Source organism: Microcaecilia unicolor, chromosome 4 (assembly GCF_901765095.1).
Source record: "Microcaecilia unicolor chromosome 4, aMicUni1.1, whole genome shotgun sequence".
NCBI classification, from domain to species: domain Eukaryota; kingdom Metazoa; phylum Chordata; class Amphibia; order Gymnophiona; family Siphonopidae; genus Microcaecilia; species Microcaecilia unicolor.
Genome location: NC_044034.1, coordinates 279,742,203 through 279,765,587, shown reverse-complemented (window position 1 = coordinate 279,765,587; position 23,385 = coordinate 279,742,203). Strand labels below are relative to the sequence as shown.

The 23,385-nt window shown below is 41.4% G+C and overlaps 1 protein-coding gene across 1 annotated transcript; it reads left to right on the top strand.

Moving 5' to 3' along the window:
* Positions 1–1,046: 1,046 nt before the first annotated feature.
* Positions 1,047–23,144, top strand: CLDN34 (claudin 34). The gene is made up of 2 exons (XM_030199589.1): positions 1,047–1,170; positions 21,821–23,144. The coding sequence occupies exon 2, from the start codon at positions 21,893–21,895 to the stop codon at positions 22,691–22,693; it is 801 nt and encodes a 266-aa protein (XP_030055449.1). The 5' UTR covers positions 1,047–1,170; positions 21,821–21,892; the 3' UTR covers positions 22,694–23,144.
* Positions 23,145–23,385: the final 241 nt, after the last annotated feature.

Genomic DNA, 23,385 nt, shown 5'->3' with positions numbered 1-23,385 from the left:
GGGAGGGTGATATCGCCAAGGGGGGGGAAGGGGCTTGCAAATCACGTGCCCACACCGATAACCTGCAACAAAAACTATTTTAACCCCCCGCCAGAAACTCGAAGTAAAAAAGCAACAACCCTAACACCAGACAGGGGGGAAGGGGGGTCCTTAACACCAGAGAGGGGGGAAGGGGGGACCCTAACACCACTCAGGGGGGAATGGGGGTCCCTAACACCAGAGAGGGGGGAAGGGGGGTCCCTAACACCACAGACGGGGGAAGAGGGGTCCTCAGACCACAGACGGGGGGGGGGGGGTCCTCAGACCACAGAGAACGGGGGTCCTCAGACCTGAGAGGGGGGAGAGCGGAGGACACTCACCGTCTCACACACGCACTTGCACACACTCATTCTCACATAAACACACTCTCTCACAGACACACTTGCATCCACCCTCACTGTCTCACACACACACACTTGCACATTCACTATCTCTCTCACACATAGTCACTGTCACAGACACTCTCTCAAACATACACACTCCACCAAAAACCTTGCTAGCGCCTGTTTCATTTCAGCCAGAAACTGGCCTTTTTTCCTAGTAGTAGATAACTTCATGGTGTGTCCCCTAGTCTTTGTAATTTTTGAAAAAGTAAGAAATCGTTTCATGTTTACCTACTCTACACCACTCAGGATTTTGCAGACCTCTGTCATATCTTGAAAGTCACCACACTTGTTCTTTTTTTTTCCTGGCAGTCATAGAATGACTGCACTAAAGTATTTGGAATGGGGTTAGAAAAGACAGATTGTTAAGTGTCCATTTGCCAAGTTGTTTAAACAGCGTACACTTCCAATTTTTGTAAAGCAAATACGTTTAATTCTTGCTCAGTCTGCTGTTTACTATTTTGGCCAATATATTTCAAGTACAATAAAAAAAGTATTACATGGGAAATTGACATAAATACCCTGGCATGTTAATAATTAACTGCATTATTTCATCTCTGTTGACTCAATGGGAGAGTGTCAGTAAACGATCGTACAATACACTTTGCAGTGTGAGGTGAAGTGCAAAAGCTTTTCCTGAAGGCTCGGCACTCGGAAGGAACGAAGACCCTTTCTCCTTTCGGCCCCGGTATCACTGCAGAATTCCATTTACTTAAACTAGCTTATGGGAATAAGCTCGAAAGTAAAAGTAAGTTCCTTTTTAATTAATCAATTACCAGTTTCTGTTGTTTTTGGTTAGGCAAAGGTACAAGAATGGTTGGTTTTCACTTCTCACTACTGATTAGCTGGGTAGAATTCAGAAACACTGGCATAGAGAATTGATGTGTTGTCAAACCATCATACTGGATTTTTTTTAAAGATCCGGCTCCATCCTATTTTCAATAATTATTTATTTTATTTATTTATTAGGATTTATTTACTGCCTTTTTGAAGGAATTCACTCAAGGCGGTGTACAGTATGACTAAATCAAACATAAGCAATAGACAATTACAGCACCATATATTGAATCTCCCCCTTGGTGGTCTCTTATACTTTTTTTGATGACTTTTACAGGGTAACCCCTTTTTCTAAAGCGTTTATATATCCCATAAGCTTGAGCTTTATATTTATCAATGGTAGTACACAACCATCATAGACAGAGGAATTGACCCATCGGAATATTGGATCTCAAATGTTTAGGATGAAAACTTTTTAAATGAAGGAGTGAATTGCAATCAGTTTGTTTTCTGTAAATAGATGTAATGAATTTGCCCTCTAAATAATGAATATTAATGTCAAAGAATTGGACTGTCATGTGAGTCCACTGACACTGAATTTAATTTTCTGCTAGGGTTTTTTTGTGTGTTTGTGTTGTTTTGGATGGGAAAAGACATAAAAAATAATATAACAAATATCTTTAATACTTTCATGTTGCTTGCTTTAAAAATACAAGACATCCCTATTCTGACCCAATTGTGGGCCCCTTTTACCAAGCTGCGGCAAAAGGGGGCCAGCACTGACATTGGTACGTGTTTTATATGTGCGCCGAGGTCCCCTTTTACCGTAGCTGGTAAAAGGGAAGTTTCGCTTTCCTATAGGAAATGGCCGGGTGGCAAGTAATGCATTTCAGGGGGGATCCCTTACCATCACCCATTGAGGTGGCAGTAAGGGCTCCCATGTTAACCTGGCGGTAACCGGGCAGCGCATGGCACCGCCTGATTACCGCCGGGTACACTCCGGCACTACAAAAATAAAGAAATGACAGTACACTAGGGGTGGGAAGTACCGCCGGGCTGCTGCAGTAACCCAATGGTACTTCCTGTATAATGAGCGGTAAGCCCGCCTTGGGCTTACTGCTGCTTGATAAAAGAAGCCCCATGTTTGTTAAACCCTTGTTTGTCCACTGCTTTTACATATGAAGCTGGGTCTTGTGTTAGTTTCTGTAGCATTGCCACAAAAACCCATTGTAGTATATCTTTCCTTAGTAATGTAGCAAATGATGGCAGATAAAGATCAAAAGGGCCCATTCAGTCTGCTGAACATAGAGTTTAGGGTTGTAACTGCAGGTTACCACTTGCTGTTCTGCTTTGGGTTGTAACTACCACTCTGTGTAGGTTAATTGCTATGCCAGTGTTTTGTTACTATCCTCTTGCTATTAAGGAATCCTCTATGTTTATCCCACACCTTTTTCAATTCTCTTACCGCTTTTCTCTCCACCACTTCCTTTAGGAGTCCATTCTATGCCTCCACCACCCTTTCTGTGATAAATATATTCTGAAATGTTCCTTTAGTCTACCTCCTTGGTGCTTCATATCATGGCACTCAGTTCTGCAGCTTCCTTTCCTCTGGAAAAGGTTGAAGATTACAGGCTAAAATGGAGACGTGTCTCCAGGACATCTGGGAGTATTCTACCATGTAAAAGCTGAGGCATTAGATGATGTCAATTGATTTCACGGTACCTACTGTTGCTGTTATTTATTTATTTATTTATTTATTTGGATTTTGCTCACACCTTTTTTCAGTAGTAGCTCAAGGTGAGTTACATTCAGGTACACTGGATATTTCTCTGTCCCAGGAGGGCTCACAATCTAAGTTTGTACCTGAGGCAATGAGGCTGATACAGGGTGAGTAGAATGCATTTTCATTTAGAGTAGTCAAATAAACCTCTGTGTCATCTCCCACTGTCAATTTGAATTAAGTGCATAGTCAGTAAATATGCCCCATTGAGAATGCTGGGCCTTGCTTATTTAACACCCTATTTGTTACCTTGCCTCTGGAATACTCTTCCCCGTAACAATTGCCAGTGTTTCAAAATTATTTGACAAGTAAAGAAATTTCGAGCTATGGTATTATTCTCTTCTTCCTTCCATGGGATGAATAGCCAATCACGTTGAACATATACCCCTAGACTTTATATAGAGTGTCTAGAGATCTGTGCCGAAATCCAAGTGTATTATATAATAATGTGTATAACTTAATTGGCTTAACAAGCCAATCAATGTTGATAACAGCTCTTAACAAGCAATAATGACCATTAATTGGCAATAATTACAATTTACATGCACAAGTTGCTAAGCGTATTCTGTAACACAGTGCGCCTAACTTCTAACACACAAAGACAAAAAGGAGCGTGGTTATGGCTGTGAACATTCTGAAATTTGCATGTGTAGTTATAGAATATGGCCCAGTGCGCCTCAATCAAAGTGCTGGGATTTATGCCATGTTTTCATTAGTGTAAATGGATGTGCGTAGTTTTAGGTACTGGGATATCAATTAAGTGTATTCTATATACCACACCTAAATCTAGGTGCTGCTTATAGAATACGCTTAATTGGCACTGTTTTCTATGTGGATTTGTTTAGGCACCATATATAGAATCTTCCCCTTGGTGGTCTCTTATACTTTTTTTTTGATGACTTTTGCAGGGTAAGCTCATTTTCTAAAGCGATTATACATCCCATATATAAACAGGCTAAGGATGGTGCTACCATGGCCCCCATTGCTGTACTCTTAATCTGTAAGAAGTATTTGTCTTGGAACTGAAAATAATTTTTCTTCAATATAAGAGTAGTTAAATCTAACAAAAAGTCAGTCTTCTTCAAAGAAGGGGCCTCTTGTAGCAAGTATTCTTGTATAAGAGATATCCTGCAGGATGTTTGTATAGTCACTAATAACAGTTCTTGATCATACATATGTAGCGTACAACAATTGGAATCTATCAAGTCTGAAGAATCTCTAACATAAGATTTAATTTGAGGTACCAAAGGTTGTAAGTAGGTGTCCAATACTACTACTACTACTTAACATTTCTAGAGCGCTACTAGGGTTACGCAGCGCTGTACAATTTAACAAAGAGAGACAGTCCCTGCTCAAAGAGCTTACAATCTAATAGACAAGTGAACGGTCGGTCCGATAGGGGCAATCAAATTGGGGCAGTCTGGATTCACTGAACGGTAAGGGTTAGGTGCCGAACGCAGCATTGAAGAGGTGGGCTTTAAGCAAAGACTTGAAGACGGGCAGGGAGGGGGCTTGGCGTAAGGGTTCAGGAAGGTTGTTCCAAGCATAGGGTGAGGTGAGGCAGAATGAGCGGAGCCTGGAGTTGGCGGTGGTGGAGAAGGGTACTGAGAGGAGGGATTTATCCTGTGAACGGAGGTTACGGGCGGGAACGTAAGGGGAGATGAGGGTAGAGAGGTAGTGAGGGGCAGCAGACTGAGTGCATTTGTAGGTAAGAAGGAGAAGCTTGAATTGAATGCGGTATCTGATCGGAAGCCAGTGAAGTGACCTGAGGAGAGGGGTGATATGAGTATATCGGTTCTGGCGGAATATGAGACGTGCAGCAGAGTTCTGAACAGACTGAAGGGGGGATAGATGGCTAAGTGGGAGGCCGGTGAGGAGTAAGTTGCAGTAGTCCAGGCGAGAGGTAATGAGAGCGTGGACGAGAGTTCGGGTGGTGTGTTCAGAGAGGAAAGGGCGAATTTTGCTGATGTTAAAGAGGAAGAAGCGACAGGTCTTGGCTATCTGCTGGATATGCGCAGAGAAGGAGAGAGAGGAGTCAAAGATGACTCTGAGGTTGCGGGCAGATGAGACGGGGAGGATGAGGGTGTTATCAACTGAGATAGAAAGTGGAGGAAGAGGAGAAGTGGGTTTTGGTGGAAAGACGATAAGCTCGGTCTTGGACATGTTCAGTTTCAGGTGGCGGTTGGACATCCAGGCAGCAATGTCGGATAAGCAGGCCGATACCTTTGCCTGGGTCTCCGCGGTGATGTCTGGTGTGGAGAGATACAGTTGGGTGTCATCAGCATAGAGATGATACTGGAAACCATGAGATGAGATCAGGGAGCCCAGGGAAGAGGTGTAGATTGAGAAGAGAAGGGGTCCAAGGACCGATCCCTGGGGAACACCAACAGATAAGGGGATGGTGTCCAATAAAGGCTCAAGAACAGATCCAATACCCGAAACTATCAGGCATCCCAGAGGACAACTTGAAACTCTTATGGATCTTTGGTAAAGAATAAATGCAAGGCACTACTGGTGATGACTGATCAATTCATTAGTTGATATGAAATCCTTTTCTCAGGCTTTAAACAGTAATGAACAAACTTCTTGTTGGAACTGTAATGTCAGATCCTACTACTACTACTAATCCATTCTATAGCGCTACTAGATGTACAGATCCTCATCCAAACTCACAAAATACTAACTGTATTTATAGATAGGAGATACCTACATACTTGAGGGCTTTTGTAGTGGTGTATAGTTAGGTTTTTAGGTGTTCCTGGAGGGCTCATGGTACAAAATAAGAGTTGGGATTTCTACCTGGGTGCCTTTAAGTGAAGTCCACTGCACTGAGTACTAGGCTGCCCCTCTGCTCTGTTAGGATGTCTGTGTTGTCAGTTTATTAGGAATAGTGCTACACATCCATCCTTATGGCTCCTTTTTGTGTGTTTTTCCTTAGGACTTTTTTTAAATGGTACCTAAAGAAATACATAATGAACACAAAAATGTCTATAAATTAGAGATTTTTGAAACAAAAAAAACAAGACACATTTTTCTTACAGTTTGAAAATTGCTATGTTCAGGATGAGAATTTTAGACATAAGAACATAAAAATAGTCATACTGGGTCAGACCAATGGTCCATCTAACCCAGTATCCTGTTTCCAAATGTGGTCAATCCAAGTCACAAGTACCTGGCAGAAACCCAATTAGTAGCAACATTCCATTCTACCAATCCCAGGGCAAGCAGTGGCTTTCCCATGTCCATCTCAATAACAGACTATGGACTTTTCATCCAGGAACTTGTCCAAACCCTTTTGAAACCCAGATATGCTACCACATTCTCTTGCAGTGTGTTCCAGAGCTTAACTACTTGTTGAGTGAAAGAACATTTCCTCCTATTTGTTTTAAAAATATTACCATTTAACTTCATTGAGTGTCCCATAGTATAAGTACTTTTGAAAGAGTAAAAAATGGATTCATTTTTACCTGTTCTACACCACTCAGGATTTTGTAGACTTCAATCATATCTCCTCTCAGCCATCTCTTTTCCAAGCTGAAGAGCTCTAACCTCTTAAGCCTTTCCGCATATGAGAGGAGTTCCATCCCCTTTATCATTTCAGTCGCTCTTCTTCAAACTTCTCTAATTCTGCTATATCTTTTTTGAGATACGGTAACCAGAATTGCACACAATACTCAAGGTAAGGTCATAACATGGAGGAATACAGAGGTATTCTTGGTCTTATTTACTATCTCTTTCCTAATAATTCCTAGCATCCTGAATGCTTTTGTGGCTGCCGCCGCATACCTGGCAGAAAAGTTCTGAGTATTGTCTACAATGACACCTAGATCTTTTTCTTGGGTGCTGACTCCCAAGGTAGACCCTAGCATCAGGTAACTATAATTTTGGATTATTCTTACTAATGTGCATCACTTTGCATTTGTCCACATTAAATTTCATCTGCTGTTTGAATGTCCAGTCTTCCAATTTCCTAAGGTCTTCCTGCAATTTTTCACAGTCCACATGCTTTAACAAATTTGAATAGTTCATCTGTGTCATCGGCAAATTTAATCATCTCACTTGTTCTAATTTCCAGGTCATTTATAAATATGTTAAATGGTGCCAGCCCTATGAGACCCCAGTAATCACCCTCCTCCATTTGAGAAAAATGGTCATTTAACCCTACCCTCTGTTTTCTGTCCCATAACCAATTCCTAATCCACAACAGGGCATTGCCTCCTATCCCATGACTCTTTAAATGTCTCAGGAGTCTCTCATGAGGAACTTAGTCAAAAGCTTTCTGAAAATCTAGATACACTACATCAACTGGCTCACCTAGTTCAATTCCCACTTCACTCCGGGCAAGTCACTTAACCCTCCATTGCCCCTGGTACAAAATAAGTACCTGAATTTATTTATTTATTTATTTATTTATTTATTTATTTATTTATTTATTTATTGCATTTGTATCCCACCTTTTTCACACCTATTTGCAGGCTCAAAGTAGCTTACATAGTTTTGTTAACACAATTATTCTTGGATGTCAGGTACAATTATTGTTGTACAGAGATTAGTTAAGGGAAGAAGTAGAGAATAGAAGGGAGGCATTTATTAGGTATAGTGAACGGTAGGTTTTCAGCAGTGGATTAGTAAGGTTCTAGGTTTTCATTGTATACTTTGTTGAAGAGATATGTCTTGAGGGATTTACGAAAGATAGTTGTTTTGTTGATTGTTTTCAGGTTTCTAGATAATGCGTTCCACAACTTTGTGCCCATGTACGAGAAGGTGGTATCATGCATCAGCTTGTATTTTAGTCCTTTGCAGCTGGGGAAGTGCAGGTCGAGAAATTTTCAGGATGATTTTGTGGTGTTTCTGGGCGGTAGGTCCACAAGGTTTAACATGTAAGTTGGGGCATCTGCGTGGATGATTTTGTGTACCAGTGTGCAGATCTTAAATGTAATATGTTCCTTAAGTGGGAGCCAGTGGAGTTTCTCTCTTAAGGGTTTTGCACTTTCATATTTAGGTTTTCCAAATATGAGTCTGGCTGCAGTATTCTGGCAGTTTGGAGTTTCTTGATGTTCTCCTCTTGATGTAAACCGCTTTAAATGTAGTTGCAAAAACCTCAGAAAGGCGGTATATCAAGTCCCATTTCTCTTTCCCTTTCCCTTTATTCGCGCCTTCAAAGAAATGAAGCAAATTGGTGAGGTAAGACTTCCCTTGGCTGAATCCATGCTGACTCTGCTCCATTAAACAATGTTTATCTATGTGTTCTGTAATTCTATTTATAATAGTTTCCACTATTTTGCCCGGCACTGATGTAAAGCTTACCAGGTCTGTAATTTCTCAGATCATTCCTGGAACCCTTTTTAAAAATTGGCATCACATTGGCCACCCTCCAATCTTCAGGTACTACAGACAATTTTAACAACAGGTAACAGATCACTAACTGCAGATCAACAATTTCATGTTTGAGTTCTTTTAGTACCATGGGGTGCAAGCCATCCAATCCAGGTGATTTATTACTCTTTGTCAATTTGGCTCAATTCTTCTTTCAGGTTCACCAAGATTTCTTTCAGTTCCTCCGCATCATCACCCTTGAAAACCATTTCTGATACTGTAGATCTCTTATATTTCTTCCATAAAGTCTAAAGCAAAGAATTCATTCAGTCTCTCTGCTATGGCCTTGTCCTCCCTGAGTGCCCCTCTTGCTCCATCATGATGTAATGGCCCCATGAATTCTCTCACTGGCTTTCTGCTTCTGATGTACCTGAAAAAGTTGTCACTGTGAGTTTTTGCCTCTCCGGCAAAATTACTCTTTGCATTCTCTTTTACACTTCTTTATCAATTCTTTGCATCAAACTTGCCAGTGTTTACATTGCTTCTTATTTTCTTCATTTGGGTACTTTTTCCATTCTTTGAAGGATGCTCTTTTGGATCTAATAGCCTCTTTCACTTAACCTTTGAACGATGCTGGCTGTCGTTTGCTCTTCTTTCCACCTTTGTAAAAATGTGGAATACGTCTGGCCTGGGCTTCCAAGATGATATTTTTAAACAAAGTCCATGCCTGATTTAAAGTTCTGATCTGTGCAGCCAATCCTTTAACTTATTTTTAACCATTTTCCTCATTTTATCATAGTCACCCTTTTGAAAATTAAATGCTGGTACAGTAGATTTCTTTTGTGACTTCACTCCAGATATTTGCTCAAATGTTATGATCACTGTTTCCCTGTGGACTCCACACCATTATCTCTCAACTTATGCCCTGCATTCCACTAAGGACTAGATCTAAAATAGCTCTCCCTCTTGTTGCTTCCTGGACCAGTTGGTCAATGAAGCAGTCATTTATTACGTCTAGGAATTTTACCTCCCTAGCTCTCCCTGATGTAACATTTATCCACTCAGTTTGAGGTAATTGAAATCACCCTAAGTTATACTGTTGCCCAATTTGCCAGTTTTCCTAATTTCTGTAAACATTTCTTCATCTGTTCATTCTGTCTTGGTGGATGGTGGTACAGCCCTACCAGTATACTCCTTCCCTTCACACATGAAATTTCTATCCATAATGATTCCATGCTGCTGTTTCCTGTAGAATGTTCATGTTGTTTAAGGCAATTCCCCTCTTTAACGTATAGCATGCTCCCCCCCCCCCTCCAATTTGATCCACTCTATCATTGCGATATAGTTTGTACCCTGATAACATAGGGTACAATTGGACTTGGACTTTATATCAAAAATGCCCTTTCATGTGTCTTTATAAAATGGTGCCTTAGTAGGTGCCTACCTGCCCTCTTCAACCAGGCAAACCATGGTTGTTTTATTTTATTTATTCTCTTAATAATACTGCTTAGCACAACAGTTTAAAAGTGGTTTACAATTCTAACATTAACAAACAATAATTAAAAAATAAGTATTAAAAATACAATAAAACATGAAATACATGGGGCATATTTTCAAAGCACTTAGATTTACAAAATTACGACGTAGGAACTTTGTAAGTCTAGGTGCTTTGAAAATGAGCCCCACAGAGAAAAAAAAAGCTCAAATGGCCTCAAATTTTCAATATATTCTAATGACAAAAAAAATCTGAGAATACTTCCAAAGGTGAGGAATAAAATAGCTAACCCAAAACTTTTCTGGAATAATCAAATCTTTAATGCTTTCCTAAAAGATAAATATCTAGGAATATTCTACATACACAAGGCCAAGAATTCCACTAGTAAGGGTTTCTGGTGGTTACCAATGTAAACAAACTTAATGAAGGTAATTGAATCAAATTTTGTTGAGAAGAATGCAAACATTGCTTAGAGATGTGGAGCAGTACTTTAGAAAGTAAAGAGCTGGTGGTGGGAGGCGGGGCTAGTGGTTAGGAGGCAGGGATAGTGCTGGGCAGACTTATACGGTCTGTGTCAGAGCCGGTGGTGGGAGGCGGGGCTGGTGGTTGGGAGGCGGAGATAGTGCTGGGCAGACTTATACGGTCTGTGCCAGAGCTGGTGGTGGGACGCGGGACTGGTAGTTGGGAGGCGGGGATAGTGCTGGGCAGACTTATACGGTCTGTGCCTTGAAGAGGACAGATACAAATAAAAAGTAGCACATATGAATTTATCTTGTTGGGCAGACTGGATGGACCGTGCAGGTCTTTTTCTGCCGTCATCTACTATGTTACTATGTAGAAAGGACGTCCAAGTCAGAACGTCACAAATGGACACAGCCTGTTCTAAAATTCATGTGAGATAGATGTCCATGTACTGAAAATGTTCAGCATGAACATCCATTTTACAAACTAAGGTGCCCTTTTACTAAGTTGTGTAGGCGCCTATGTGCGTACAACACATATCAAATTGGAACTACCGCCCAGCTATTGCGTGCCGCAGGTGAAATTCCATTTTTGACATGCGCCCACAACATACGGTAGAAAGTATTTTCCATTTTCTACCGTGTGGTGCTTACCTGGCGGTAATCAGAAGTTTATGTGCGCTGATGCTTACCGCCCGGTTAGTACATGAGACCTTACCACTAAGTCAATGGGTGATAAGGTCTCAGGCCAAAAATGGACACGCACTCATTTTAATTTTGCCGCACAAATATTTTCGAACACAAAAAAATGCTTTTTTTCCAGGTGCACTGAAAAATGGACCTATGCACATCCAAAACACATGCCTACACCAGCACAGGCCACTTTTAGGTGTGCCTTAGTAAAAGGACTCCTGAAACATCCAAATTATGAACTGGGGAAAATGAGGGACATGAATATCTGTGTGGCAGCATAGGAATGTCAATTAGGGTTAGCCTACTGGTTAGGGAAGTGGGTTGTGACTCAGAGAACCCAAGTTCAAATCCCATTTCAGCTGTTTGTGATTTTTTTTTTTAAATGGTAAGTCCTCCAGGAACAGAAAAATATCTACTGTACCTGAAGATATAAGCTATTGAATTGGTGTGTATTCAAGTACAGTAGGCATTTTTCTGTTCCTGGAGGACTCAAAATGTAAAATAAAAAATCACAAACAGCTGAAGTGGGATTTGAACCAGGGGTTCTTTGGGTCTCACTCCACTGAACTAACCCGTACCCTACTCCTCAGGTCTGCATTCTGTTCTGTTAAATATGTCTATAGTACATAAAGCTGTCAGAGAACCTAGTGTCCCTTGTTGGTTTCACACTGGGGGAGAGGAAAGGGGGGGGGGGGGGACAGCAACCACTGTGGGATTAAGGAGGTGTCATGCTTTAATCTTTCCAGTGGATAGCTGTTAAATCAGATCATCTTACTGTAACCTGGATATGTCAAGTTCAACATCTAAAGAATGTCTCTTCTCTTTCTGTGATCGGAGGTTGACGTCCATATTTTGACCCCTCCCCAGTCCCACCCAGACTATGCCTCCTTGCCATATGGATGCACTGCAGTGTTAGACATCCATATCCTGGCTTTATATAATTGTGATTTGGATGTCCATGCAATATGGACATCTAAATGCCTGTTTTCAGACATCCAAAACAAGAATAGAGCTTCTAAAATAGCCACCTTAATCCTCTAAGTGAATGATAAACAGGAACTCTCAAACAGAAAGCCTTATAAATCAAGCAGGTCCCCCACAGAAGACTCGTGAATAAGCTGAAAGGGTTGAACTTAGGACTGAAATTGGTGAACTGGATAAGAAACTGGTTGACCGACAGATGGCAGAGGGTGGTGGTAAATGGAATCCGCTCGGAGGAAAGGAAGGTGAACAGTGGAGTTCCTCAGGGGTCGGTGCTAGGGCCTATTCTGTTTAATATATTTGTGGGAGATATTGCTGAAGGGTTGGAAGGAAAGGTGTGCCTTTTTGCGGATGACACGAAAATAGCCAATAGAGTGGATACCCTGGAGGGAGTAGAAATGACGAGAAGGGATGTTGAATATCAACCCCTATGTGTTGTCATAAAATAGGCGCCTTCTTACCCTCATGTCCTAGGCGACCTATTATAAAATCACCTTGAGTATCTTGAAAATAGACAAATTTGTTGTTTATAAAATGATTGAAGGAATGAGTGATGCGTGTATTTTGAGAGCAAGCAGACAATGGCTTGATTTTGTGAGTTTTGCATTTGGACATTTGTTTTTGAAAATGGACCAAAAATCAAAACATCCAAATCACAAAACCTTGTTCAGAACAGTATTTTTGAAAAAAAAAATGAAAAAAAGACTTTTTTTTTACTGACCTTCTTTTCTATTCAGATTTTGGACTTTTTTGTAAGACATCCAAAGTCAGGCTTAGATGTCATATCAAAAATACCCCTCATTGTGACCTAGCACTGCAGGTAATAATGGAATCAAGCAAATCACATGAGCAGGGGTGGAGGAGATGCATGTAGGCACTTGCCTGCTCTGTCTGTTGGAATGTCTGACTTTGGCCATAAGCTGGTTTTATATTGACCCCCACCCCCAGTACCTAGACTTCAATGATAGTCCTTGATCCTGGAGACATGAATCAGGATTCCTTTCAAAACCCAGTGTAATCATGGATCTTGAATCATGCCACTGTTACCTTTATGACCAGGATTTTTTCATATATATGGGCTGTAGCTGCTCTGGCTCATGGACTGAAATGGAGAACTTTTTCCAGTTACCAAATGTGGAAACTTAGAGGATCTTTTACAAAGGCGCACTAGCATTTTTAATGTGTGAAAATCATTAGCGAATGCTAAATGCTAGAGACGCTCATAGGAATATATGGGCATTTCTAATATTTAGTGCATGCTTATTTTTATTGTGCACTAAAAACACTAGCACACCTTGTAATTTCTAAAGTGAACTGGTCAAACCTGCCCCAGAAATTCATAATTCAAGGGAAAGCTGAGCCAGAACTGAGTATAATATACATTTAAGTAAAAACAACAGCCAGGCTGGCACACAATCTGCTTTCCAAACCCTGGTCAAAATGACCATAAACCTCCATGTAGATGCAGTAAGATGTGAGTGGGGGGGGGGGGGGGGCAGTTGAGGACGTCCAAAATGTTTGAAAGAAGGACATCCACGCCTTCGTTATGCCTCCACTGACACACACATACTTCCCCCCAGGGACCTGCATACTGCCCCCCTCACAGAGACGGCCAAATTTCAAGGGCGAGAAGTGGAGTGGCCTAGTGGTTAGAGCACTGGTCTTGCAAACCAGAGGTGGCTGGTTCAAATCCCACTGCTGCTACTTGTGATCCAAAATCCAAGTAAATAAAAGGGGTGTCAGAGGCATAGCAAAGGCATGGATGTCCTTCTCACAGAAACATTCACATTTTGGATATCAACTGCCGTTGCAGGGACGGAGGCATAGCGAAGGACATCCTTCACCTATACTCTAAAAAAAAAAAGATGAAAGTTTTTAAAGTTGTTTTTTTCAGGGTGGGAGGTGGTTAGTGACAACTGGGGGAGTCAGGGGAGGTCATCCCCAATTCCCTCTGGTGGTCATCTGGTCATTTAGGGCACATTTTTGTGGCTTGGTCGTAAAAAAAAAAAGGACCAAGTAAAGTCGGCCAAGTGTTCGTCAGGGACGCCCTTCTTCTTTCCATTATCGCTTGAGGACGCCCATCTGTTAGGCATGCAGCAGTCCCACCTTCGTTATGCCTCCGACACGCCCCCGGGAATTTTGGTCGTCCCCATGATGTGAAGCAGTTGGGAACGCCCAAAATTGGCTTTCAATTATGCCGATTTGGGCGACCCTGAGAGAAGGACGCCCATCTCTCGATTTGTGTCGAAAAATGGGCGCCCTTCTCTTTCGAAAATAAGCCTGAATGTGGTCAGGCTTGAGCTGAATGAAGGGATAGCAGTGTTTGCCTCTCGGTTGTCTGCAGCAGTTGGAGATCTATCTTGTGAGGAAGAAATGTAACATAAATGTAACATAAAACAAATCGGAGAAAAGTTTTCTTCACCCAACGCGTAATTAAACTCTGGAATTCGTTGCCGGAGAACGTGGTGAAGGCGGTTAGCTTGGCAGAGTTTAAAAAGGGGTTAGACGGTTTCCTAAAGGACAAATCCATAAACCGCTACTAAATGGACTTGGGAAAAATCCACAATTCCAGGACATGATTAGAATGTACATTTGGGAAGCTTGCCAGGTGCCCTTGGCCTGGATTAGCCACTGTCGTGGATAGGATGCTGGGCTCGATGGACCCTTGGTCTTTTCCCAGTGTGGCATTACTTATGTACTTATACCTTGCCGTCAGAGTGGGCCTCAAGGTCAGGTGAGCCTCACACTGGTGGTAAATGAGTGGTTTTGGCAACTTCTTTGCTGCACCACAGTTCAAGAACTGCAATGGAATTTCCATCCCAAGCTTGCAGTTTTTCCTTGGAAAGGATCTGGAATGTGGCAGTAAGCCTTGGGCAATCCTTGTCCACTCAATTTGCGGCAATTTCTAACAAAGCTGATCTTCTAGAAAATGATTTGGGACTGGTTAAGTCTCAACTGAACAGTTGCTCTGGAAGAATGGAAAATTTGGATGCCAGAATGAGGAAGTATGTGAGGTCCCAGGAGGCTATTAGTCAGACTGATTTGTTTCTTCAAGGCAGGGTAGAGAACTTGGAGAATGTGATTAGGAAGCACAATCAGAACTGTATCAACTTCTCACACATCCGTGGAATTGTGTAAAAGATATGTGGCTGACGTTTTCAAGGTGTCTCCTAGTTCTATCCCCCCCCCCCCCCCCCCCCCCCTAGTTTCTAAAGCTTATTATTTGCCACCCTGTAAAATGAAAGAAGCAGTGGAGGTAGTGGATGGTTTGTCCCCTATATCTCAGGACAGTTTGGATTTGAATATGTTGCTAGAGACTTCAAATGTAAAGTTGGTGGATTCTTCAACCTTGATTTGAAGCTTTGCTTTAGATCCAGATCCGGATTAATTTATGAAAATATTCTTCAGGAATTGTGACATTAACTTAGAATAATATACATTTAAGTAAAACCAACAGCCAGGCTGACACAATCTGCTTTCCAAACCCTGGCCAAAATGACCATAAACCTCCATGTAGATGCAGTAAGAAAACACATAATCTGTATGTATGACTTGGCATATAATAGGGTGATGATAAGCATCTAGCAAGACATGCAAGAATCATATAAGGTGCTCTATTGCTTTATAGGGAGTGGTTGGATTGCACTTAAGTTTCTGAACTATGCATCCACTTTCTGTTCTCACTTCCTTACTTAGACAAACATTTTCATTCTGTTTTTGCATTTTAACCTATAATTCATTACAAGCAGCATAAGGGGTGTACATGCAATCATTAGTGTACATTTGATACGTTAGTGCATCTGAAAAAATTTAGTACATGCTAAATTGATTTAACAAATGTTATCCTGTGAGATGACACTTGTGTTCAAAAGTGGTAAAGCAAGGTCCAAGATGGTATGCATGCTATACTTTAGATCTTGAGTGTCAGCATGACCAGAAGTGCAAGGCAAAAGTTGGAAGGTATCTTGCGGTTCCTACCTGTCAACCTGTGTTTGGGTCAATGGATTGGTATGCCATGGATTCGTCAACTAGCTCTGGGGATGGATTGCTGGGAAGTAGCACAGGAGGAGCAGGGGCACTGACCCCCTCTTGATCCAAGCAGCAGTTTGCGAGATGGCTGAGTGATAGATGGAGCTGATGGGTGACAATCAGCGGCATAATCGAAAGAGAAGGACGCCCATCTTCTGACACAAATCGGGAGATGGGCGTCCTTCTCTCAGGGTCACCCATATCGGCAAAATCGAAAGCCGATTTTGGGAGTCCTCAACTGCTTTCCGTCGCAGGGATGACCAAAGTTCATGGGGGCGTGTCGGGGCATGGTTAAGAGATGGGCGTCCTCGGCCGATAATGGAAAAAAGAAGGGCGTCCCTGATGAGCATTTGGCCGACTTTACTTGGTCCAATTTTTTACACGACCAAGCGTCGAAAAGGTGCCTGAACTGACCAGATGGCCACCGGAGGGAATGGGGGATGACCTCCCCTTACTCTACCAGTGGTCACCAATGCCTTCCCACCAAAAAAAAAAAAAAAAACATTTAAAAACATTTTTTTCCAGCCTCTATACCAGCCTCAAATGTCATACCCAGCTCCATCACAGCAGTATGCAGGTCCCTGGAGCAGTTTTTAGTGGGTGCAGTGCACTTCAGGCAGGCGGACCCAGGCCCATCTCCCCCTACCTGTTACACTTGTGGTGGTAAATGTGAGCCCTCCAAAACCCACCCAAAACCCACTGTACCCACATGTAGGTGCCCCCCTTCACCCCTTAGGGCTATGGTAGTGGTGTACAGTTGTGGGGAGTGGGTTTTGGGGGGGTTGGGGGGCTCAGCACTAAAGGTAAGGGAGCTATGCAGCTGGGAGCAATTTGTGAAGTCCACTGCAGTGCCCCCTAGGGTGCCCGGTAGGTGTCCTGGCATGTGAGGGGGACCAGTGCACTACGAATGCTGGCTCCTTCCACGACCAAAGGGCTTGCATTTAGTCATTTTTGAGATGGGCATCCTTGGTTTCCATTATCGGCGAAAACCGAGGTTGTCCATCTCTAAGGTCGACCATCTCAACATTTAGGTCGACCATCTCTTAGGTCGACCTAAATGTTGAGATTTGGGCGTCCCCGACTGTATTATTGAAATGAAAGATGGACGCCAATCTTGTTTCAATAATACGGGATGCCCCATCCCTTCACGGGGACGTCCTCAGAGATGGGTGTCCCCGTTCGAAAAGGCCCCTCCACGTGGCCAGGCTTGAGCTGAATGAAGGGATAGCAGTGTTTGCCTCCCGGTTGTCTGCAGCAGTTGGAGATCTATCTTGTGAAGAAGAAATGTAACAGACCTTGTCCTCAGAGTTGGCCTCAAGGTCAGGTGAGCCTCACACTGGTGGTCAATGAGTGGTTTTGGCAACTTCTTTGCTGCACCACAGTTTAAGAGCTGCAATGGAATTTCCAACCCAAGCTTGCAGTTTTTCCTTGGAAAGGATCTGGAATGTGGCGGTAAGACTTGGCCAATCCTTGTTCACTCAATTTGCTGCAATTACTAACAAAGCTGATATTCTGGAAAATGATTTAGGACTGGTTAAGTCTCAACTGAACAGTTGTTCTGGAAGAATGGAAGATTTGGATACCAGTATGAGGAAATATGTGAGGTCCCAGGAAGCTATTAGTCAGACTGAATTGTTTCTTCAAGGCAGGGTAGAGAACTTGAAGAATGTGATTAGGAAGCACAATCAGAACTGTATCAACTTCTCACACATCCGTGGAATTGTGTAAAAGATATGTGGCGGACGTTTTCAAGGTGCCTCCTAGTTCTATCCCCCTCCTCACTCCCAGTTTCTAAAGCTTATTATTTGCCACCCTGTAAAATGAAAGAAGCAGTGGAGGTAATGGATGGTTTGTCCCCTATATCTCAGGACAGTTTGGATTTGAATATGTTGCTAGAGACTTCAAATGTGAAGTTGGTGGATTTTTCAACCTTGATTTGAAGCGTTGCTTTAGATCCAGATCCGGATTAATTTATGAAAATGTTCTTTAGGAATTGTGACATTTTCTTCCTTGGCAAAAAAATGTGGGTTTTCCTGATGTGGCCAAGGGCACACAGGAAAAAAAAAAGTACATCTAAGGAGTTTCATTTTTCTTGAAATGTACTTGTAAATGTATGGTTAGGTATACGGAAGTTTTCTGTGTAGTTTTTTTTTAACCGTCACAATTAACCGTATTTCTGAGTGATAAAAGTTATTGACTTGCATGATTGAGAACCAGGAAGCTGTTCTTGTTTGTATTGATGCAGTGCACTTAGAAGTTTTATTTTATTGCCACCTTTTATGCCTTTTTTTCTCTTTACATTGGCTTCCCATCAAGGAACGTATTGCCTTTAAAATTTATACTGAATTGTAGCCTACCCATGTTATTGTGTAAGCCACATTGAGCCTGCAACTAGTGGGAAAATGTGGGGTATAAATAAATAAAGTTAGTAACTGATTTCTCCTCCTTTATGGAAAGGGGAAATGGGACTTGGTATACTGCCTTTCTGTGGTATTTTACAACTACATTCTAAGCAGTTTACATATATACAGGTACTTATTTGTACGTGGGGCAATGGAGGGTTAAGTGACTTGCCCAGAGTCACAAGGAGCTGCAGTGGGAATTGAATTCAGTTCCCCAGAATCAAAGTCCGCTGCACTAACCACTAGGCTACTCCTCCACTAGCAATATTCCATGTAGAAGCCTGCCCTTGCAGATCAGCAATGCGGCCGTGCAGGTGATCTGCAAGGGCAGGCTTCTACATGGAATGTTGCTAGTGGAATAACAACATTCCATGTAGAATCTCAAATAGTAGCAACAGAATCTCAATAGTAGCAACATTCCATCTAGAATCTCCAATAGTAGCAACATTCCATCTAGAATCTCAAATAGGGAAAGGGAAATGGGACTTGATATACCACCTTTCTGAGGTTTTTGCAACTACATTCAAAGCGGTTTACATATATTCAGGTACTTATTTTGTACCTGGGGCAATGGAGGGTTAAGTGACTTGCCCACAGGTTTGGACCTCCAAAAGGATAGTGGAATGTTGGACTTACATTGACATTGATTTTTAAATTATTTTAGGAGCCCTATTACAAAGCTGTAGTAAGACTTGGTCTTAGTGTGCCCATGCACTGAAGGGCCCTTTTACTAAGCCACATAGGTGCCTACGTACACCCAATGCATGTCAGTTTGGAATTACTGCCTGGTACTGCGTGGTCTGGGTGGTAATTTCATTTTTTACGCACGTCCCTTCGCGCGTTTATTTTCTGGCATGCGGTGCTACCGTGCAGTAAAAGGCATTCTACGTGCATAGACCATTACTGCCTGGTTAATGCATGAGACCTTACCGCTAATTCAGTGGGTGACAGTAAGGTCTCAGACCCCAAATGGACGCGCACCAATTTTGATTTTGCCACACATCCATTTTTGGTAATAATTTTAAAAGGGTGCATCTAAAACATGCGCCTACACTAGCGCAGGCCATTTTTCAGTGTACCTGAGTAAAAGGACCCCCAAGGCCATTTTACTGCAGCTACAAAAACTCTTATTTTCTCTTAATTTCATTTGTGGATGTGTGTTAATGTTACCCTTAGTGTGTAGACATTTTACAAAATTACTGCATAAGCACTTACTGCCACCTATTAGGAGGTGGTCAGGGCTCCCACGTTAACTGCCTTGAGTGAATTCCTTCAAAAAAGCAGTAAATAAATCCTAATAAATAAAAATAACCATGAACTAACCAGTTAGTGTACGGTAATGTAGATGTACTAACTGGTTAGTATAGGAATGCCCACTTTCCAGTCTTGGCACACCTTTTAAAAATACTAAAAAAATAAAATGCATTTAGCACACACATGCCAAAGCTAATGCAGGGCGCTTTAGCATGTCCCATTTTAGGCTTTTAATTTTTGCTGTGTTAAGCACACAGCTCTTAACACTATTTATTTATTTATTTATTTATTTATTTATTTATTTATTTATTGCATTTATATCCCACAATTTCCCACCCACAGGCAGGCTCAATGTGGCTTACAACAGTCTGTAATAACATACATCAAGTCAGCAAACAAACAATCAATGTCTAAGAAGTGCAAGAGAAAGGGTAAAAGCAAAGAAGGGAAAAAGAGAAAGAGTAGTGATGATCAATATGACTCCTTGACAGAGACAGTTCAGAAGTAAGAGATGCTAGGTGGGATTTGAGCGTAAGCTTTTCCAAATAAAACGAAACTAGTAAAATGACCCCTTAGTTCACTGTTGCATTACAGTATGGAGAAGTGGAGGAGTAGCCTAATGGTTAGTGCAGTGGGCATTGATCCTGGCAACCTGGGTTTAATTCCCACTGCAGCTCCTTGTGATCATGGGCAAGTCACTTAATCCTCCATTACTTCAGGTACAAAAAACTTAGATTGTAAGCCCTCTAGGGCCAGAGAAAGTACCTGTATATAATGTGTACAGCACTGCATATGTCTAGTAGCGCTATAAAAATGATTAGGAGGAGGGGTTTTTCCCTTTCCTGCATTGTAATTCTTTTCCCATTCATTTTGTTTTGTAATTTGTTTCTACCATTTTGTCTGGCACTGACTTTAGGCTCACTGGTATACAGTTTTTCAGATTGGCCAGCGTTTTGCATTGTGGCTTCCTCAGGGTCTTGGTGACTGGGTAACAGTAATCCCAACGGTTCTGAAATGGCTACGGGTGCGGCTGTGTGAAGTGAACACGTAGCCATTTCAGAACCGTTGGGATTACTGTTACCCAGTCACCAAGACCCTGAGGAAGCCACAATGCGAAACGCTGGCCATCGTTGGCTTGGGGACGTATAAAAGGGTGCAGACCACTTGATGTTGCATTGAGAGATTTCATCACTATTGGCAGACCTCACGAAGATGTTCAGTGAGAGAGATGAGCTCTCATTGCTATTAAATAAGTGTTGACATTTTTCCCAACATAACTAAGCATGCCAGTAGCATATCGTAATAGTCACACAGATTGCTTGTTTTTTCATGACTAAACTTTTTGATATGATCATTTTTTTTTTTTTTTTTAATATTTATTGACAATGATTCGTTCTACACACACAACATTTGGTGCAACTTTGGAAGGTTTTTTGGTGGCCGATGATGAAGAGTTGATCTTATTGATCTGTTCAGCTCTAGAGGATTAATATTGTCCTGGAGCTCTTTGAGGCCTTTTTCCTTCCTAAATCGTAGTGAAGACACGAAGCCATGACTGCTATTTTATGAGTAATATACTTGACACAATTTTTGTCGGTGGAAAGTCATTTGATTATATTGTAAGAGATTATTGTTTCCACACCTAATTAGCTAAGTGTTTAACAGAATCCAAATGCTTTGATTATTTGTGATTGACACACATTATAATATTCAAAACAAGCAGACTCCCTAATCATATGCAACTATGTTGACCTGTATCCTGTCTATGCTTGAAATGAGAAAACGCTTGTTGCAGGACAAAGAGAGAAAGACAGAAGATTCAAGCTGTGTCTCAGCTACCCACCTTCCTTATTTACCAGAGAAACAAAATCCCTGAGTTTGTTTTTTGTCTCTTGGCAACTCAGGATGTCAATTAAGATAATACTTCCTATAGAAAAGGTGATTTGACAGTTCTGTGCTACACATCCTGTTACACAAGAGCGAGGAGCACAACCATAGCACAACATGGATTGATTTTATCTACAACTAATATAGATATGCAATAATTATCATTGAAACTTTTTGGTCTATCAAAGAATTTAGATTGTATATAGAGCAACACGGCAAATTAGGAATTATTACTGACATCACAAACTGTATGTTTACAGAGAGATAAGAAATTCTGAAAAGGTTTCAGAATGCATATTCATTTTTTGTGTTTTGTTTTCCAGTGAATTCTTTATTATTTGCATGGTTGGATTGCCCAGGAAAGAGCTGTGACAGGTTTTGAAGACCTCCAGGCCATGATCTACTTGGCTCACACTGCTAACCTCCAACTAGCTGGCTTTGCTTTTGCTACTGTGGGCTGGATCTTGTCCTCCATTACAACAGGACTTGTGCAGTGGAGAGTATGGCATGTGGCCAACACTACCATTATTACTTCTGGCATTGCTTGGATAGGAATATGGCGCTCATGCTTTTTCAGTGACATCCTCATCTCCTCCAACTTAAAAACAATGTACTGTCAAGAATTCAGTGTCCAAGACTCCTTTGTACCCCGGGAGATTTTTGTCGCCCAGGGTCTGATGTTGGTAGCTGTGATCCTGGGATTTATAGGGAAAGTTACCACCGCTTGTGCACTGAAGAATGTTTATCAAGGCATACCTCCTGGGGCACAGATTGTCAAGTGGTTTATAGCTGGGGGAGTCTTGAATGTAGCTGCTGGTGTTTGCATCTTAATTCCTGTGGCCTGGAATTTGAATTCTGTGGTACACAACTTTGGGATCTCCTTTCCATCGACATCTTATATGCCCACCAGCCCATTAACACAAGACGCTGGCGCTGCTATTCCGGTTGGAATTGTATCTGCAATTTTGATGATACTGAGTGGAACTTTTTTCCTGTGTTACAAGCTGCCTGCCAAGTGTGTCCTAAAGGTACATCCTGTCAGTACAGAGGAAGGTGACATATCAGATGCCTGGAGCACAAGCTCAAAACATACTTTTCCTTCTAAAAGTTGCACATCTGTTGATAGCTCCCTGAATCATATGCCCTACTGCAATGGCATCAGCAATGATGCATTTGAACTAAATGAATATTTATAATGTTCCTGGACTTTGCTTTTGCATTCAAAGCATTTATATCTTAAATGATCAGTTTCTCCACAGAGCTTTGACTGCTAAACATGGTTACAGTACTGAAATAGCATGGCAGGGTATCGTGCTTGATAAACCATTATGTGAGTGGTACTGGTGTTATTTTATGTGACGGGCTAAACTCTGAACCCATGTACATTGATTTATTCTCACAAACCTGAACTCACTTTCCTCAGAAGCAACTTACTGTTGAGGCTAACACATCCCAGGAAAATAAGTTTTAGGGTGTTCTGAAACTTTCAGAGACTTGTGTGCAGAAAAATTTGTTGACACTCTAGGTCTGCCCTTGTAAATTAAAACTATTATTACTCTGATGCATAGGATCTAAACTTGAATTTTCTGCTTCCAAAAATCTTATATGTTTTTGGGTACAAGTTTTGTTTTTTGTATTTTTTTTAAATGACTGTATAAATAATATATTGTAGAACCATGTTTTTATTATTTATTTATCAAATATGCATTTACATAAAAAAACTTTTGACTGGATTATTAAAACACCTATAATGACTCGTAAGGACTTTTTAAAAATAAACTTTATATTTTTCCATCTAGCTGATTTTAGCTTAAGGGGGTTTGATACAGAGTAATAATATTGGCTGATGGATAAACAGCAGATACAGCAGATCACCTTGTATTATACG

What these genes read in the sequence shown, in the direction of transcription:
- CLDN34 (XM_030199589.1), top strand. Translation starts at nt 21,893, where the DNA reads ATGATCTACTTGGCTCACACTGCTAACCTCCAACTAGCTGGCTTTGCT.